At 43.2% G+C, this 20,440-nt stretch overlaps 1 protein-coding gene across 1 annotated transcript in view; it reads left to right on the top strand.

Annotated features, from left to right (window-relative positions):
• DDX39B (DExD-box helicase 39B) overlaps positions 1–20,440 on the top strand; it is a 41,537-nt gene that overhangs the window by 575 nt on the left and 20,522 nt on the right. Inside the window, exons 2-4 of the mRNA XM_073598457.1 lie at positions 11,914–12,157; positions 18,913–19,040; positions 19,132–19,224. Coding sequence (XP_073454558.1) covers positions 11,947–12,157; positions 18,913–19,040; positions 19,132–19,224 — 432 coding nt within the window. The 5' untranslated portion in view covers positions 11,914–11,946. The remainder of the gene's footprint in view (positions 1–11,913; positions 12,158–18,912; positions 19,041–19,131; positions 19,225–20,440) is intronic.

The raw sequence follows: 20,440 nt of genomic DNA, 5'->3' as shown, positions 1-20,440 counted from the left end.
CTGTGGGCAGCTGAAGCTGCTGCCTGTCCACTTCCTGGATTTACACACAGTCACCTCCAGCTCTGCAGCTCTCATTGGCCCTCTTATGACTCATCCCCCCTTTCCTTCCTGGCAAACTCTCAGGAGAGTGAGAGAGAGAGAGAGAGCTGTGCACGATGCCCCCCCTTCATCCACTGATGTCAGAATGCATGGAGAAAATAAATGCACTAATGTTCGTGAAAGAAAAAAAGTGACTTGATCTCTGGAAAGTTTACCCCCCCCCCTTCGTGACCAGGCCATTTTTTGCGATACGGAGCTGCGTTACTTTAACTGACAATCGCACGGTCAGGTGACGCTGTACACTAATAAAATGTATGTCCTTTTTTTCCCCCACAAATAGAGCTTCCTTTTGGTGGTATTTGATCACCTCTGTGGTTTTTATGTTTTGCACTATACACAAAAAACCGTAAGCGTAACTTTTGGGGGGGGGGGGGGAAATATTTTTTTACTTTCTGCTATAAAACATATCCAATAAAAAATATAAAAAAATATTATTATTATTAATGATTTATATAGCGCCAACAGTTTGCGCATTGCTTTACAATGTATAGTGGAGACAACACAATTACAATACAGAAGGTACAGGAGGGCCCGGCTCATAGAGCTTACATTCTAAAGGGAGGGGGTGGTGGTACAAAAGGTAATAGATGCGGAGAATGATTTGAATGGGTTGTTAGGTGGGTGTGGGATAGGCTTCCCTGAATAAGTGAGTTTTCAGGGATCTCCTGAAGGTGGACAGGGTAGGGGCTGATCAGATATACTGGGGAAGGGAGTTCCAGAGGATGGGAGAGGCTCTGGAGAAGTCCTGAAGGCGAGCATGGGAAGAGGTAACAAGGGAGCTAGAGAGCAGGAGGTCCTGGGAGGAGCGGAGGGGGCGATTTGGGCGATATCTGCAGATGAGGTTGGTGATGTAGATGGGGGCGATGTTATAGATGGCCTTGTATGTTATGGCTAGCATTTTGAATTTTACACGGTGGGCTAGGGGAAGTCAGTGAAGGGATTGGCAGAGAGGAGCAGCAGTCACGGATCGATTAGTGAGGTGTATTAGTCTAGCAGCAGCATTCATAATAGACTGAGGGGGGATATTCTGTGTAAGGGTAGGCCATTAAGGAGAGAGTTGCAGTAGCCAAGGTGAGAAATAATCAAGGAGTGAATAAGTTGCTTTGTGGTGTCATTAGTCAAATTTCTTCATCAATTTAGGCCAATATGTACTCTGCTACATATTTTTTGGTAAAAAAAAAATCTCTAAGCATATATTGATTGGGTTGCACAAAAGTTATAGCGTCTACAAATTATGGGATAGATTTATGGAATTGTTATGTATTTAAAGTGGTATTCCGGCCGAAATGATACTTTTTAAATAAAAATACCCCTATAATACACAAGCTTAATGTATTCTAGTAAAGTTAGTCTGTAAACTAAGGTCTGTTTTGTTAGTTTATAGCAGTAGTTTGTTATTTTATAAACTTACAGCAGGCCGTGGCCATCTTAAGTGTGGGCATCTGAAGCCAGACTGTATTTCTTCCTGGATCTCATCCTTGCAGATCTCGCACATGCTCAGTGCAGCACAAGCAGTGTAATAGGCTTCAGGTCAGGTTTCCATAGCAACGGCAGTTTCAGAGGAGGTTGCCGCCCCTTCCCAGAAGGCATTGCAAACAGAAAATGATGCGATGGGCCACGGCCAGGGAGGAGGAAGTGAAAAATGAATACAGCAGATATACAGTAGGTGCTGAGAAAAAAAATTAAAAAATATCCAATTTGTTTACAGTGCACAGTTTAGTGAGGGATGCTGAAGAGTTGTAAAAGTGGGTGGAACTCCACTTTAATTTTTTTTTACTAGTAATGGCAGCAATCAGCAAAATTTATTTTTTTTGGGACTGTTCTATTGCAAATCAGACATTGAGACTTTGGGGACCAGTGACACTGGCTGGGAAGGGGTTAACATCACCCCAAAGGGTAAACCTAGCTGGTGTTTGTGGGGGAGGCATGGATTGGTGTTTCTGCTTTTGCAGGAGCACACAGGATCCATGTCTTCTGTACTGACAGAATGACAATCTGCCTTGTTTACATAGACAGACCGCCGTTCTGCATGTGTACCGAACGATCAGCGGTAAGTGTTTGGTTTATTAAAAGTCAGCAGCTATGCTTTTTGCAGCTGCCGACTTTTAATAAAATTAAAAACGAGTGGAACTCTGCTATAGACACACCCTCCTTTCTGCATGCCTGAGCGAAGGGCAGATGGATTCTAGGAAGTAAACCATCTTCCCTTAAGATGCTAGAAATGCTAGGGGGATGTCTTTCAGAGTGTTTTCTAGAAAAATAAAGTAAAATAAAGCATGGAGATATGGATAGGGGATTTTGCTGTGAATATTAAAAATGAATTAGTGTTTGTTACCCCAACTCTTCATATTCCTGATATGTGCCTGCTGTACCATGTATTTGTATGGAAGTATTCTGTTTTCTCTTTGTATTTCTTACTTTGTATGAAATCCCTGGTGTTCCTGCCAGTCCCTCCTGCTTTCTTATTAAAAACTGACCACACTAAGCAAGAGAGCACAGCACTGTCAGTTCTCTAGCTATGCTGGGAACTTAGGCTGCTCTCCTCCAATGATCAGACTTGTGCTGACATGCCCCTGCTGCACAGCCAATCACTGTGAAGCTCAGTGTGCTGTTGCTTCTCCTTTCCCCAGCTTTTATGCAGCTGAGACTAGAGGGAAGGTGATCACTTAGAAGAAAGGGGGGGGGGGGGGGGGGGAGTATTCATCATTTTTTATTTATTTTTTAAACTCTACACAAAATGTTTTGCCTTCATTTCTATTTCAAACTTGAGTGGGTTGTTTTACAAGGTGATGGTTTACAACCACATGGCGTTTTTTGGTTTGTGGCGCTCAGATACAGTGTAGTTCCACTTTAAGGCCCCATTCACGTCTCAGCATGGCAGAATTGTGTGATTCTGCCTGCGATTCTGAAACATGCATGAAAACATGTGGGTTCTGTTCATTGTTAGTGGCACCCCAAATGAAATTAAAAGAAAGTTTTTTTTTGTCACACCAAAATGTGCCGTTCAAAAGTGTGCCAAAGTCTGCTCCAAAAAACAGGTACAGGGGGTGTCTTTGGAGCAGAGGGCAACCCAATCAAATGAATGGTGGTGCTACAAAAACATGCAAGAAATAAAAGCTACACTCCCGCGTTGTTCTGATTTAGAAGGGACCCTTAGGGCTAGTTCACACTGTATGCGGTGACAGACGTTTGGTCGCATTGTAAAATGCACGTCACCGTAGGCGTAGGGACACACAGGAAACAATTGCTACATTCACACTGCAGCGCAGCCTAGCGCTGTGCTAAAATACAGACATGCTGCATTTTATCGCAACAGCAGCGCTCACCAACCTGAATGGCACTGCAATGTCGGGTGGCGTGATTCGTTGTGTCACTGGACGTTGCAGTGAATGAAGTGTATTTTTTGTACACCTCAAAGTTAGTATTAAAAAAAAAAAAAAAAAAAAAAAAAAAGCGCAGTGAGATGTGATTAATCATGCATAACTCTGCCCCCCCTAGCGCAGCAACAACGCAGAGTGGTGAATGGCTCTGGCTGCTCTGTGATGTCTCGGAGGAATGGTGTGGATTGGTTCTAAAGCATGCTATTGGCTTTGTTAGGCCCCATTCACATCTCAGCACAGCGGAATCGTGTGATTTCTGTCCACAGTTGTGGAACACACTTAAAATGTGCAACACCTGTTTGGGTGTCATCCATTGGTAATGGCACCCCAAAGGAAGACCTGCATTCCATCCCTATGGAGGAAGACACAACCGCTGACAAGGTCCCTGTGTTATCCCAGAGTCAATGACCTTCACCGCATAGAAGAGCTACTGGCCATCCTCTATAACACTGAAGAACAGTTCAGGGAGAGGAGATATTTCACATGTACAGATGGTTATTTACAAGACTTGATCTGCTAGGGACCACCTCAGGGATAATGCATCTATTAGCTATGCGTAAGCCTCAGTTCCCACTATTAATCATATGTGAATGGCACCACATCCCTGTGGAATTCACATGCAATTCAGTGTGGTGCGATTTGTGCCCATTCATTTTTGCTAGGCTCAAATCGCATCACACCAAAGACAAGCATGCACCTTCTTCTTCCTTTTTTTTTTTTTTTTTTTTTTTTTTTTTTTTTGGAGCCACACTGCAACCAGATCGCATGATCCTTTTGTACCATGCGATCCGGTGCAGGTAAAGGCACTGCATTTGGGGTGTCGTTAACTTTGTATTGACACCCCGCATCAGATCGCAAGGGCAGTGCGATTGGAATGCAACGCGTTTCTTACACCACATTAGTGTGAACCAAGGTTAAGTGTTCTGGTCTTAATGTGACCAGTCAGGCTGTTCCTGCAGAGGGACCTCCATGTCCCTCCCGTATGATTCCCTCTCCCCACACTTTGTCCGTTCATTACAATGCCCAATCTATAAAAACGGATTTACTTTTCGGTAAGGTAATAATTGCTCTGGTCTGCCCTATGCAGGTAGAACTATAGCTATTCAGGCATTCAACTGTTTTTTTGTTTTTTTTTTTTCTACATTTTAAATGATTGCGACGGGTAGATACCTAAGATTGTCCTTGATAATGATATACCTTAAAGCGGGGTTCCACCCAAATTTTGAACAATATCTGTATGTATTCTCTTCCTTGCCTAGATGCTGACATGCCGTTTAAAAAAATTTAAATCGCCGTAATTACCTTTTATTTTTCTATTCTTCTTTGCACTTCCTGGTTCTCCTCCCGTGGGAGTAGGCGTGTTTCTAGCCTCTCCCAGACTCCTGGGAGCTAGTCTCAGGCTTCCCAGGATGCCACTGAGCATGTGCGGGAACGAGCGGTGAATGCTGGGAGCACAGCATTCACTACATCCAGGAAATAAATGCTTGTGGGCTTCAAATGCCCACAATGAAGATGGAAACTGCCTGCAGTGAATAATATAAGTTATTCTTTCCGACAAAATCTCACACAGGCGGACATATTACACACAATATGTGAGTATGTAATGCTGAGAAGAAAAGTTTGTGAATGAACTCAAAAAAAAAAAAAAAAAACGATAGGTGGACCCCCGCTTTAAGGCTCCATTCACACTAGTGCGACTTGTCATGTGATTTTAGACACACTGGGGTTGATTTACTAGAGAGTGCAAAATCAGTTGTAGCTCTGCCTAGAAACCAATCGGCTTCCAGGTTTTTTTGTCAAAGCTTAACTGAACAAGCTGAAGTTAGAAGCTGCACATCTCCACCAGATTTTCACTCTCCAGTTGTAGTAAATCAACCCCATAAAGTCGCATGACAAGTCGCAGCCCATTGATTTCAGTGGAACTTGTTCAAATCTATACGACTTAGAAAAGGTTCCTGCTAGGGTTGCACCAATACTGGCATGCATACTCGTGCAAATGCTCTGATGCCTAATCCGATACCTGGGCAGCCTCACAGATGATCAGTGCGGCGGTGAGGGTAGTTCGTTACAAGCACCGATCTCCCTGTATAGCTTTTATTAAAGCAGCTGACAGCCGCTTCTCCTCTCTCCCGTGGTTTGCAGCTGCTTTATTGAAAGCTATACAGGGAGATCGGTGCTTGTTTGTATGGCTGAACTCACATTGGATTCACACAAAGGTGCAGGGACTTTTTTTTTTTCCTGCACTGGAATCGGATCGCATGGGTGTTCATACGCCTGTCCGAATTCACAGTTCGCACTGCGATCTGTGAACCGATTTGGGGGTGTCATTAACTTTGTATTGACACCCGCAGCGGTTCGCAGATGGCAGTGTGAACTGCCTGCGGGGTAGATGCGATGCGGGAACCGGCACTGGAATCGCGCTGGTTCCTGCATCGCAAGAATGTGTACCCAGGGTAAATCATGGTAAAATCGGCCCAAAAACGCAGCAAATTTGCAGTAAATATGCGGTGCGTTTTCTGTGCCACTATTGGCACCTTTTTCTCTTATTGACATTCTGCCAATGACAACATTTTCGGTCGAACTGTTTTGGCGGCCAAAATTTTAGTGCATCTTTAGTAGTTCAGGAGAGAGTTCTGACCCTGGGTGCTGTGTTTCTGTGCCCAGGGTCACTCATCCGTCCCTTACCAAAGGTAACTGCTGGGTGTATGCATCCATAACAGCTGTGGCTCCTGTCAGCCTGTCATTGCTTTGTACAGGCTTCCTGCATGCAGCTTAAAGGGGTTGTAAACCCTCGTGGTTTTTCACCTTAAAGTGGATGTAAACCCAATGTCATCCTTTCTAAACTACTGCCATAGGGGTTATCTATAAGGATATACATGTCTCCTGCATGTATCTTTACCTGTCAAATGTCTCCCCTCTGTCTGTTATGAGAGCCGAAAAATTGCAGATTCTATGGGTGGGTCTGTTGTCTGGAGCTCGGTGGGTGGAGTTGTGATGTCAGTAGACTCCCCGCCCACCTCTGCACTCCCCGCCCACCTCTGCACTCCCCTGTGTATTTCTGACACTGAACTTCTGCTATGATCTCTAACATCCAGTGAAAAGACAGGAAAGTAACCACATGACTTCAGCATGTCAAATCATGGTGAGGTGTGGAACAGCCAATCCTTGCAGAGCTGCTGAAGAAAGGAGTGGGGGGAGGGAATTAAAAAATCATGCCTGTGTCTTAGGCTGTCACTCACAGCAAGTATTTGACAAAGTTTTTCTCAGTTTGTCAAGATTTCTCTCACCGAACAATAAAAGAGGATTGCTCACAGATGGATTAACTCTGTGTGGCAAGACTGGGCTCAAATGATAGGAAATCTTATACTCTACAGTATGAGATTTTTTTTTTTTTTTCGGGTTTACATCCACTTTAATGCATCTTATGCATTAAGGTGAAAAAAAACTCTCACTGTTCAGCCCCCCCCCGGTTTATTCACCTGAGCCCGTTCGTTCCCTCGGCTGAGACACACTCTACCTCTCTGCCCGTTTTCTCGGCTCTTGATTGGATAGATTGATAGCAGGACTCGGGATCGCGACTGCACGGGTGTCTACCTTAGGAGAGCCTTCTCCAACGTGGACACTTGATGCGAGGAAGAGCCACCAGTGCTGCCGGGGGACCCCAGAAGTCGAGGATCAGGGCCACTCTGTGCAAAACTAACTGCACAGTGGAGTGTTAAAGTGGAGTTCCACCCCCCAAAAAAAAATAGTAATGTTCTTAAAAAAAATTTGGAGAAATTTTTTTTTTTTACTCGCCTCTAAATGCCTGTTGCCAGGGGGTCCCTCGTAGTCTGCCTCCGTCGGTGCTTGGGCTCCTGACGTCACTTTCCTTGGCGCAGGAAGGGAGATCGCCTCTCCACCCTCCCGTCAATCATCTGGGACGTGACCGGTCCCAGATGATTGCGGGGTCAGTGACAGCTCGCGGCTCGCGCATGCGCAGTGGGTGCCCAGCTGTGAAGCCACAGCTGGGCGCCCAGGGTTGAAATGCCGGTGCCACCGAGTGGAGGGGGGGACGAGCGGGGCTTCAATCCCCCACATCGCTGGACCCTGGGACAGGTAAGTGTCCGATTAAAAGTCAGCAGATGCAGTATTTGTAGCTGCTGACTTTTTTAATTTTTTTTTTTTTTTTTTTTACCACTTAAGGACTAGCCTCGTTTTGGATTTTAGGTATTTACATGTTTAAAACAGGGTTTTTTGCTAGAAAATTACTTAGAACCCCCAAACATGTATGGTTTTTCTTCTAACACCCTAGAGAATAAAATGGCGGTCGTTGCAATACTTTTTTTTGCACCGTATTTGCTCAGCGGTCTTAAAAGCGCACTTTTTTTTTGAAAAAATTCACTTTTTTTGAATAAAAAAAATAAAACAACAGTAAAGTTAGCCCAATTTTTTTTTTATATTGTGAAATATAATGTTATGCCAAGTAAATTGATACCCAACATGTCATGCTTCAAAATTGCACCTGCTCGTGGAATGGCGTCAAACTTTTACCCTCAAATCTCCATAGACGATGTTTAAAACAATTCTACAGGTTGCATATTTTTCGGTACAGAGGAGGTCTAGGGCTAGAATTATTGCTCTCGCTTTACCAGTCGCGTTGATACCTCACATGTGTGGTTTGACAACCGTTTTCATATGCGGGCACTACTCACGTATGTGTTCATTTCTGCGCGCGAGCTCGTCGGGACGGGTGGTTTTTAAAAAAATTATTTATTTTACGTTATTTTATTTTTACACTGTTTAAAAAAAAAAAAAAAATTGTGTCACTTTAATTCCTATTACAAGGAATGTAAACATCCCTTGTAATAGAAAAAAAGCATGACAGGACCTCTTAAATATGAGATCTGGGGTCAAAAAGACCTCACATCTCATATTTACACTAAAATGCAATAAAAAAAAAAAAGTCAGTTAAAAAAATGACTTTGAAAAAAATGTGCTTTTAAGAGGCGTGGACGGATGTGACGTTTTGACGTCGCTTCCGCCCAGCAGTGTCATGGAGACAAGTGGGTGCCATCTTAGCCTCACTCATCTCCAGGCACACCACAGAGAAGGACGCGATCGCCTCCGCCGCTACCGACGGCTCCGGTAAGCGGCGGAGGGCACCGGATCGCTGCGGGAGGGGGGGCCCTCTCCCGCCACGATAAAAGTGATCTTGTGGCGAATCCGCCGCAGGGACCACTTTTATCTGAAAGGCGGCAGCCGCACGAAAACGGGGATACCGGGGTTATGGCAGCTAGCTGCTGCCATAACAACTATATCCCCGTTCAAAGTTTGGACGTACATCGTCGTGCGGCGGTTGGTAAGTGGTTAAATAGGAACCCCGCTTTAAGTATGACATGTTTGTTATTATTATTTATTATTTTTTTTTTAACCGCTTCAGCCCTGGAAGATTTTACCCCCTTCCTTACCAGAGCACTTTTTGCGATACTGCACTGCGTCGCTTTAACTGACAATTGCGCGGTCGTGCGATGTTGCTCCCAAACAAAATTGACGTCCTTTTTTTCCCACAAATAGGACTTTCTTTTGGTGGTATTTGATCATATCTGACGTTTTTATTTTTTGCACTATAAACAAAGAGTGACAATTTTGAAAAAACACAATATTTTGTGCTTTTTGCTATAATAAATATCCCCATTTTTTTTTTTTTTTTATAAAAAAGCTAATTTTTTCTTAGTTTAGGCCGATATATATTCTTCTACATATTTTTGGTAATAAAAATCGCAATAAGTGTATATTGATTGGTTTGCACAAAAGTTATAGCGTCTACAAAATAGGGAATACATTTTTTGGCATTTTTATTATTATTTTTTTTACTAGTAATGGCGGTGATCTGCGATTTTTTTTTTTTTTTTTTTTTTTTTTTTTTTTTTTTTTTTATTGTGACTGCGACATTATGGTGGACACATCGGACAATTTTGACACATTTTTGGGACCATCTTAGCCTCACTCATCTCCAGGCACACTACAGAGAAGGACGCGATCGCCTCCGCCGCTACCGACGGCTCCGGTAAGCGGCGGAGGGCACCGGATCGTGGCGGGAGGGGGGGCCCTCTCCCGCCACGATAAAAGTGATCTTGCGGCGAATCCGCCGCAGGGACCACTTTTATCTGAAAGGCGGCAGCCGCACGAAAACGGGGATACCGGGGTTATGGCAGCTAGCTGCTGCCATAACAACTATATCCCCGTGATCTGCGATTTTTTTTTTTACTGTGACTGTGACATTATGGTGGACACATCGGACAATTTTGACACATTTTTGGGACCATTAGCATTAGTACAGCGATCAGTGCTATAAAAATGCATTGATTACTGTATAAAAGTCACTGGCAGGGAAGGGGTTAACACTAGGGGGCGATCAAGGGGTTAATTGTGTTCCCTAATGTGTGTTCTAACTGAAGGGGGAAGGGGACTGAGTAGGGGAGATGACAGATCGCTGTTCATATTTTGTATGAACAGACGATCTGTCACTTCTCTCCTCAGAGAACCGGGATCTCTGTGTTTACACACAGAGATCCCGGTTCTCGCCGTGTTACGAGCGATCGCGGGAGCCCGGCAGTCATTGATTCCGGCGTGCACTCGCATTGGCTCCGGGGGCCGGCTGTGGGTGCGCGCTCCACTAGTGGCCACCTTAAGGAGCGACGTAACATGACGGCAATTCGCCTGCCCGTGCCATTCTGCCGCAGTATAACTTGTGTTAATTCCTCTGCTTTTAGTAGTAATTCTCCTCCATCCTGCCACTGTAATTTTCCTTCCCCTTGACAGGGGTTAATACAACTTAACCACTTCACGCCGGGAGGGCAGTCCAGGGACGTCCTTGACTTTCCGGTGTTATATCTGAGGGATGCCTGCAGCTACAGACATCATTCAGATATTGGCTTTTTCAGGCGGCGATTCCCTACACCATAAGAACGATCATAGCGGCTGTTCCACCGCTTGATCATTCTTGCGGGAGGTCCGGTGCTTCTACTGACTCACCGCTTCCATCGGCGAGTCAGAGACAGGATCTGCCAGCCCTGGATGGTGATCATAGAGATTTCCGGAGGACCAGATGGTCGCCAGGGTCTCTATGATCGTTCGGAGGCCGGGCACATTTTTATGATGTCACGCCCGGCCTCTGCATTCGAAAAACCGGCGCTGCCTCGGCTGGGAAGCAGCGATCTTTTTTTTTTTTTTTTTCCTAGCTTCCCAGCCCAGAGGTGAGATGTGGGGTCTTATTGACTCCATATCTCACTGTAAAAAGGACCGATCATGCCATATTCCTATTACAAGGGATGTTTACATTCCTTGTAATAGGAATAAAAGTGATCACATTTTTTTTTTTTAAGTGTCAAACTAAAAAAATAAAAGTCAAATTAACAAAAAAAAATATACATTTTTTTTTAAAGTGCCCCTGTCCCCGTGAGCTTGCACGCAGAAGCGGACACATACGTAAGTCTCGCCCACATATGAAAACGGTGTTTAAACCATACATATGAGGTATCGCCGCGAACGTTAGAGCAAGGGAAATAATTCTAGCCCTAGACCTCCTCTGTAACTCAAAACATGTAACCAGTAAAAATTTTGAAAGCGTCGCCTATGGGGATTTTTAAGTAACAAAGTTTGGCGCCATTCCACGAGCGTGTGCAATTTTGAAGCGTGACATGTTGGGTATCTATTTACTCGGCGTAACTTCATCGTTCACATTATGCAAAAAAATTGGGCTAACTTTAATGTTTTGTTTTTTTTTTTTTTTTATTTTTAAAGCATGAAACTGTTTTGAAAAAAAAAACTTGTTCAAAAAATTGCTGCGCAAATACCGTGCGAGATAAAAAGTTGCAATGACCGCTATTGTATTCTCTAGGGTCTTTGCTAAAAAAAAAAACATATATAATGTTTGGGGGTTCTATTTAATTTTCTAGCAAAAAAATTATGAATTTTACATGTAGGAGAGAAATGTCAGAATTGGCCTGGATGGGAAGTGGTTAAGGGGCTGTCACAGGCTCTCATTAACTCCTTCCCGCTGTCGCCTCTCGGCCCTTTAACAACTCCCTGCCCGGCTTATAGTAAAATGAAGGCTGGGTGGGAGCATTGTAGTTCTGGGAAGACAGAAATATAAAAACACGCCATATCCTTCAGCTTGCCATCAAACCATTTATAAGTGGGTGAATGGATTTGGCCTTTAAAGCTAATACTTTTTAGCTTTGTAATGTGGTTTGTTTTTAATCCTTTGTTTCTCTGTACCAAATCTTTAAATATTATATAAACTTTATTTAGGATACTGTATCAGGTATAAAAGCTTAGAGCCCAATCCTGGGTAAATATCCAATGTCAATCTTGTCTGAATTTTAGAGAACATTCCTAACAAACAGGAAACTTGTGAAGGCGTACAAAGTGACTCTAATCTTTTTCTATGCAGACTCGCCTGCAGATCCTTACAGTACAGTTAAAGATGGCAGAAACAGACGTAGACAATGAGCTGTTGGACTACGAGGACGATGAGGTGGATAACCAGACTGGGGGCGATTCCCAGGAGCTTCCGGTCAAGAAGGAGATGAAAGGTTCCTATGTGTCAATACACAGCTCTGGCTTCAGAGATTTCCTCCTGAAACCTGAACTACTTCGTGCCATTGTGGACTGTGGATTTGAACATCCATCAGAAGGTGAGTGAATGAGGCTAATGGGATATAAACAATAAAGGATATGAAAAAGCAGAATGGGACGTCTGGAAATAGATAGTAGAACATCGAACTTGGACTTTTTTAGGCACACCGGTACACAATTGAAAGTAAAAAATATATCTTTAATAAATAATACATTTACACAAACAGTATACTGCCTGTAAAGTGCCTAATCACCACTCTAACATCAACTTGGTGCACTACATAGGAAAAGAGTTCATTCTATAAAGTAGGATTAGTTCCAGAGTGCTTGATGTGTAGTAGAGTAGTGGTGTCGCCGAGCGCTTCTTCAGGAGCTTAAGGCACTATTTAGGCGTAAAAAGAAAGAGAAAACATAAGCAACATCTACAGTGCTCATAAGGCCTCATGCACACGAGACGCCGGTACACACTCTGCTGAACACATGTTTTTAAAAGCTGAAACCGGCGTTTAGAAACGCCCGTTTTGCCGCGTTTTACCGCGTTTACGTCTAGAAGTGTCTGCAGAGCAGAGAATTACATTTTGCGACCCAACTTTGGGCCCCCGTATCTCGGGGCCACTTGGTGCTAGGAACCCCAAATTTAGTGTGCTAACACATTGGAACTAGCACTACAGCATTACACTACAACCAAATTTGGGGTTCCTAGCACCAAGTGTCGCCGAGATTTGGGGTCCCAAAGTCGTGTTGCAAAATGTCAAGCACTTCTGCAGCAGAGAATGACATTTTGTGACCCGACTTTGGGGCCTCATATCTCGGGGCCACTTGGTGCTAGGAACCCCAAATTTGGTGTGCTAACACAGTTTTGGATATGTTGTAGTGCTAGTTCCACTGTGTTTGCACACCAAATTTGGGGTTCCTAGCACCAAGTGGCCCCGAGATATGAGGCCCCAAAGTCGGGTCGTAAAATGTTCCTTTAAAAACACTTCTAAACGCAAACGCGGCTAAACGCGGTACCGGCGTTTAGCCGCGTTTGGCGTCTGAAACGTGGAAAACTTTTGCGTCTGAACCCATTTTTTTGCTTCTGGAAAAACGAGGTTAAATGCAACTGCCTAAAAACGAGACTGTGTACACCAGTGGTTCTCAACTCCAGTCCTCAGGACCCACCAACAGGCCAGATTTTAAGTATTACCTTGGGGAGATGCAGACTAGAATACTGCAATCACTGAGCAGCAAATGATATCACCTGTGATGTATTTCAATTATCTTGCAAACCTGGTCTGTTAGTGGGTCCTGAGGACAGGAGTTGAGACCCAGTGGTGTACATGGACACATAGGATAACATTGAATGGGTTCAGGGGCAGTTGAAAAAAGTGTCCAACTGCCTCTGAACGCGAGTTTAACCGATTCAGCCCCGGAAGATTTTACCCCCTTCCTGACCAGAGCGTTTTTTGCGATTCGGCACTGCGTCGCTTTAACTAACAATTGCGCGGTCATGCGACATGGCTCCCAAACAAAATTGATGTCCTTTTTTTCCCACAAATAGAGCTTTGTTGGTATTTGATCACCTCTGTGATTTTCATTTTTTGCGCTATAAACAAAATAAGAGCGACAATTTTGAAAAAAAAGCATTATTTTTTACATTTTGCTATAATATCCCCCAAAAATATATAAAAAACATTTTTTTTCCTCAGTTTAGGCCGATCGTATTCTTCTACATATTTTTGGTAAAAAAAAAATATCGCGATAAGCGTTTGATTGGTTTGCGCGAAAGTTATAGCGTTTACTAAATAGGGGATAGTTTTATGGCATTTTTATTATTTTTTTTTTTTTTTTTTTTACTAGTAATGGGGGCGATCAGCGATTTTTTTTATTTTTTTTTTTTTTTTTATTATTATTGTGACTGCGACGTTATGGCAGACATGTGGGACATTTTTGACACATTTTTGGGACCATTGTCATTTATACAGCGATCAGTGCGATTAAAAATGCACTGATTCCTGTGTAAATGACACTGGCAGTGAAGGGGTTAACCACTGGGGGCGGGGAGGGGTTAAGTGTGTCCTAGGGGAGTGATTACTAACTGTAGGAGGATGGGCTGTGTGTGTGACGTCACTGATCTCCGCTCCGATGACAGGGAGCAGAGATCGAGTGACACTTGTCACTAGGCAGAACGGGGAGATGCTGTTTACATCAGCATCTTCCCGTTCGTCCTCTCCGTGAGGCGATCACAGGTATCCCCGCGGCGATCGAGTCCGCGGGACCCGCAACCCGACTCACGGAGCTCCCGACCTGCGCGCGCGCAATGGCACGGCCGGGAATTCAAATGGACGTACCTGTAAGTCCATTTGCCCAGCCGTGCCATTCTGCCGACGTACATCTGCATGCGCCGGTCAGGAACTCGTTAACAGCGTCTCGTGTGCATGAGGCCTAAGTTTACATACCCTGGCAGAATTTATGATTTCTTGGCCATTTTTCAGAGAATATTAATAACACAAAAACGTTCACTCATGATTAGTGTTTGGCTGAAGCCATTTGTTATCAGTCAACTGTGTTTACTCTTTTTAAATCATAATCGCAACAGGAACTACCCAAATGACCCTGATCAAAAGTTTACTTACCCCAGTTCTTAATCCAGTCTATTGCCCCCTTTAACATCAATGACAGCTTGAAGCCTTTTGTGGCATTTGTGGATGAGACTCTTTATCTTCTCAGATGGTAAAGCTGCCCATTCCTCTTGGCAAAAAAGCCTCCAGTTCCTGTAATTTCTTGGGCTGTCTTGCATGAATTGGACGTTTGAGATCTCCCCAGAGGGGCTCAATGATATTGAGGTCAGGAGACTGAGATGGCCACTCCAGAACCTTCACTTTATTCTGCTGTATCCAATGACAGGTCGACTTGGCCTTGTGTTTTGGATCATTGTCATGTTGGAATGTCCAAGTACGTCCCATGCGCAGCTTCCTGGCTGATGAATGCAAATGTTCCTCCAGTATTTTTAAATAACATACTGCATTCATCTTGCCATCAATTTTGACCAAATTCCCTGTGCCTTTGTAGCTCGCACATCCCCAAAACATCAGCAATCCACCTCCGTGTTTCACAGTAGGAATGGTGTACCTTTCATTCTAAGCCTTGTTGACTCCACTGCAAATGTAGTGTTTATGGTTGTGGCCAAAAAGTTCAATTTTGGTCTCATCACTCCAAATGACTTTGTGCCAGAAGGTTTGAGGTTTGCCTCTGTGCTGTTTGGCGTATTGTAAGTGGGATACTTTGTGACATTTGCATAGTAATGGCTTCCTTCTGGAGACTCGACCATGCAGCCCATCTTTCTTCAAGTGCCTCCTTATTGTGCATCTTGAAACGGCCACACCACATTTTCAGAGAGTCCTGTATTTCACCTGAAGTTATTTATGGGTTTTTCTTTGCATCCCGAACAATGTTCCTGGCAGTTGTGGCTGAAATTTTAGTTGGTCTACCTGACCGTGGTTTGGTTTCAACAGAACCCCTCATTTTCCACTTCTTGATTAGAGTTGGAAGACTGCTGATTGGCATTCTCAATTCCTTGGATATCTTTTTATATCCCTTTCTTGTTTTATACAGTTCAACTACCTTTTCCTGCAGATCCTTTGACAATCCTTTTGCTTTCCCCATGACTCAGAATCTAGAAACATCAGTGCAGCACTGGATGAAAGATGCAAGGGTCTGTCAGGAGTCCAGAAATTCATTGACATTTTATACACACTAATTACAAGCCAACAGATCACAGGTGACGATGGTTACCTTTTAATAGCCATTCAAACCTCTTTGTGTCAGCTTGTGTGCATGTTATCAGGCCAAAATAACCAGGGTATATAAACTTTTGAGCAGGGTCATTTGGGTAGTTTGTTGTCATTATGATTTTAAAAGTGTAAACACAGTTGGTTGATAATAAATGGCTTCAGCCAAACACTAACCATGAGTGAAAGAAAAATTTTTGTATTATCATTCATATTCTCTGAAAAATGGGCAAGAAATCATAAATTCTGCCAGGGTATGTAAACTTATGAGCACAACTGTATATAAATGAATACATTTGATATATAAACATCATAGAAATGCTGAACACATAAATATAGGTAAAAATGTATTCTAGTTGTCTAACCCCAATGGGCCCACAAGGTGAGCACCTAATCCACGTGAAAAGATATCATAAAATATTTACATAAATGTGAGGGGTGTACTCACTTTTGTGAAATACTGTGTGTGTGAGTAAAGTTGGAACATAAGCCACAGTAAGCAAATTTGCTCTAACCAGAGGTACCAAATATCCACGGGCTTAAGGAGGGCATACAGGGAGCCGCCGTACTGAATATATATGTTTGTAATTAATATATATAAAAATAGGTTATCAAAACCAAACTCAAACTTACTGTATAGTCAGAATTCGGCAGTGTGCTTAAAAACAAGTAAGATAAGGCGGCTGTTTGGGAATCAGGGAATGCATGCATCTACACGGATGTACAAAAAATTACATATAGATGAAACAAAATAATGCATAATAATTGTTGATGATTGTCAAACAATGAAAACTCACCTAACTAAACAGCTAGTAACATCTTATGGAAGGGGAAATTTGACATCCAACAGCACATCTAAAAAATATTAATAGCAATCATTCCCATAAACTTCACATATTGGTAATAACGAGAAGCAAAATGCACAAAACACTAGGAGAGCAATCCCCAATAAATCAATCATTAGGCACTATGTCGCCTGGAAAGGGAAAAGAGGGAAATACCACAGATGCTGGTAAAACGACCACCAAAACGGACAACATTCAAAAGATATCAATAAAGTTGTTACATAGAGAATGCACCATACCTGGCAGGGGAACCATCAAAAAACAAGCAGGTGCCACTCTAGAGTCATCCGAGGGGTATGGTAACAGCTAGAGATGCTGCTGCAGCATCCATTTGTATGCACGTCCCGTCCGTAATCATTCAATCGGTGCTGCTGTGGATGATGTCATCCAGACCGGCCTACAGACGCCACTGCGCATGCGCCCAGAACCCATGCAGGCACCGTAGCCAGAATGAGATGTCTGATACTGCCATGCAGATGTATGAAAACATTAGTGTTTTATGAGATCAGTGAGATGCAGTACTACAAGGGAACCATGATGAATTTGTATTTGAAGTAGTCTTTGCTGTAAAATTGCCTAAATAATGCAGTATCCGTCATATCCATTGCATTTATTCTGAAGACATATTTTGCTTTTTAGTGCAAAGACCTTCATTGGGACCGGCCTCTATTTATTTATTTATTTATTTATTTATTTTTGATTATATATTTTCTAGCAGTCCTCTAAAAGGCCCAGCCATAGGCAATATCTAAGAAAGTGGAAAGAGTGCTGGGACCCGTAGGGTTAACTGAAATTATTGATGTAAATGATCTGGTTCCTGGCCAGGCAGCTTCTACACCCAAGAGCGAATCTCTACAGTCTCTATGGCATGTAATGTAACGAGAATTGATATTGAAGTGCCACACCACTGCTAAGTTCTGACATGAGAAAGCAAAACCCTGCCTCTATCAAGATGGCTGCCTCCACACAGACAGTGCGGAAGAAAGTATGGTAAGCCAGTAATGGGGAAAAGATCAGGCTGCTTTTTTGGGCACAGCTTCCACAGTACAGGTCCTCCTTTAAAGGCATTGCACACTTTTAAATGGTTTTATTGTTTTATTAGTATAAGTGGGTATTAGTGTAGTTATATTCCCTGTGTTGTTCGTTTGTCCTACTTTGTAACGATGGGCTCACATGTTGTGCCTGCAGTTTGTAGGGTCGTGGTTCCCCTACATCCCAGGATTGAAAGTGCCACACCACTGCTAAGCAGTCCAGCTACAACTTCATTCCATTAAGTTGGGGGTACAAGCCAAAAAACATAGCCAAAGAGTTTTGGGGGTCCAAGCTCCCCTTCATCAGGGCTTGACTGGCAACAATGTGAACAATCCAAAAGTGGGCTGGACCTACAATTATATATTTTTTTCCAGTGTGAATTACAAGCACAGGACTTATCGGCAGCCTGTTTGGCGGGCGCTTGGACTCCCGAAACGCTTTGACTATTTTTTGGGATTGTACCCCTGACTTTAATGGAATGAAGTTGTATCTGGACCTCTTAGCAGTGGTGTGGCATTTCATCTGGACATTGTGACCCTAAAAACTGCAACCACAACATGTGAGCCCATCGTTGCAAGGTAGGACAAACGAACAACACCAGGGAATAGAACTACACTAATGCCTGCTTCTACTAATAAAACAAAAACATTTAAAAGTGTGCAATGGCTTTTAAAGAGGATCTGTACTGTGGAAGCTGTGCCCAAAAAAGTAGCCTGATCTTTCCCAATTACAGGCTTACCATACTTTCTTCTGCACTGTCTGTGTGGAGGCAGCCGTCTTGATAGAGGCAGGGTTTTGCTTTCTCATGTCAGAGCTTACACCTCATTACTGATGGGAGGAAATATAAAAAAACAAAAAAAAACAAAAACAGGGAGATGCACAGGATGAATGAAGCTGGGGTGGGGAAATCTTTGCATTGTAGGCCCTCATGTACATCTTCCTCTCAGGAGAAGGTTGAGCGGCACAAATCACCAAATCTTAATCTAGATGAAATGAAGGTGCAGGTAGCGTGCTGCTGTTTTTAGATGGCATTTCAAGACAAACTGTATCTTCCAGGGCATTCCCTAGGCACAATTAGCATAAATAGATGTTCTCTATAAGATGGCAAATCTTCATTTTTCAGTACAGGCATGAACACTATACTCTTTGCTTTTTTTTTGTCAACAGTACAACATGAGTGCATTCCACAAGCCATCCTGGGCATGGACATTCTCTGCCAGGCAAAGTCTGGCATGGGAAAAACTGCAGTGTTTGTCTTGGCCACGCTACAACAGCTGGAGCCTGTTACAGGGCAGGTGAGTGAAGTCTTGTCCTAACAATATCTAAGTTTTCTGTGTGTGACATCTGTTAGTAGTTGCAACTTATAACATTTTTATCTTTCTACAGATCTCAGTGTTAGTCATGTGTCACACCAGAGAGCTGGCATTTCAGATCAGCAAAGAGTATGAACGATTCTCCAAGTACATGCCATCTGTGAAGGTGAGGGAATATGGATATCCTTCATTTTGATTTTTTTTCTCTTTTTTTGGGGGTCCTCAGTTACTGTGAACAGTTTGTGGTAATATAATCTCTACTATACATGAGAAACATTTGGCATTTACAGTATATTTCTTGTAAGAAGTGTGGGTTTGTGTGTGTCGTGTGATACTCCTGGGTTGCAGTCCTCAACATTTCCCTGCTACTGAAAAATAACAACACAAGAGGCAGATAAATACTCCTCCCTTACACTGCGCTTATGGATAAATACACAAAACCGTGCTAAAACTCACACATTTACTGCAGCAACATTAAAGCGGACCATCATCCTCTCCACCCCTTCTCCCTTTCTCTGCAGGAATAGGTCTTTGCTTTTTTTTTTTTTAATTGAAAGTCCGCCTGCCTCCCTGTGCACGTCACTCGCCTGGTGTGTACACTGCCCGCTGTGCCGCCCAGTATATGTATGTCACATATCCCAGGAGGCATAGCCTTTCATCCAAGGGAAGGAGGAGGGGGTGGGCCTATCAATGTGTCAACGAGAGGCCTGCCCGCTGAACCCGGAAGAGCCGGCGGGCTTCTTGATGATGTCGGAGAAAACATGGCGGTGGAGGACGAAGCTGTGGCCAAGCGTGAGAGGAGCTCAGTGGGACAACGCTGGATCCACTGGATGGGTTTGTTTTTGAAATGTGCAGATACCACCATCGGGCAAGCAGGAAAAAAATGTGGAGGTCGGCGGGAGTTCCTCTTTGAACATCAGCAACCCCATAGTATATATCAAATGATTAATTGCAGCGCTGTACAAATTTTAAAAAAAAACGATCAATATAGTAAAAATTAATCCTAAATCTGCCCCAGTACTTTTATAATTGTAAACTTGTGCAATAAAATTCAAGTGAATGAATAAATATACTACGAAAAAAAAAGAAACCATTCAATCAAAGTGCTGTTTGTGATATCTTCAAAATGCGATCTTTACAATTAAGTGTCCACACTTTGCTCCATGCTCCACACCCTTTATTAGCAAGTCACCAGAGATTCATGCCTCTTTAACTAAAGATCGGCATTACTAACTTAAATCCAGGCTGTCAACTCTCCTTGGTAGCAAATTTCCTTCTCCCCCAGGTTGTTGTGCATATTCTCATTCAGACATTAACTATACAAAAGAAGAAGCAGCCCAATAGTGTAAACACACTTTTATTGTCCACAAATTACTACTCAC

The sequence above is a fragment of the Aquarana catesbeiana genome, linkage group LG09 (genome assembly GCF_042186555.1).
Source record: "Aquarana catesbeiana isolate 2022-GZ linkage group LG09, ASM4218655v1, whole genome shotgun sequence".
NCBI lineage: Eukaryota > Metazoa > Chordata > Amphibia > Anura > Ranidae > Aquarana > Aquarana catesbeiana.
Note: the sequence above shows the minus strand (reverse complement) of the source record. Positions and strands in the feature narration are given on the sequence as shown.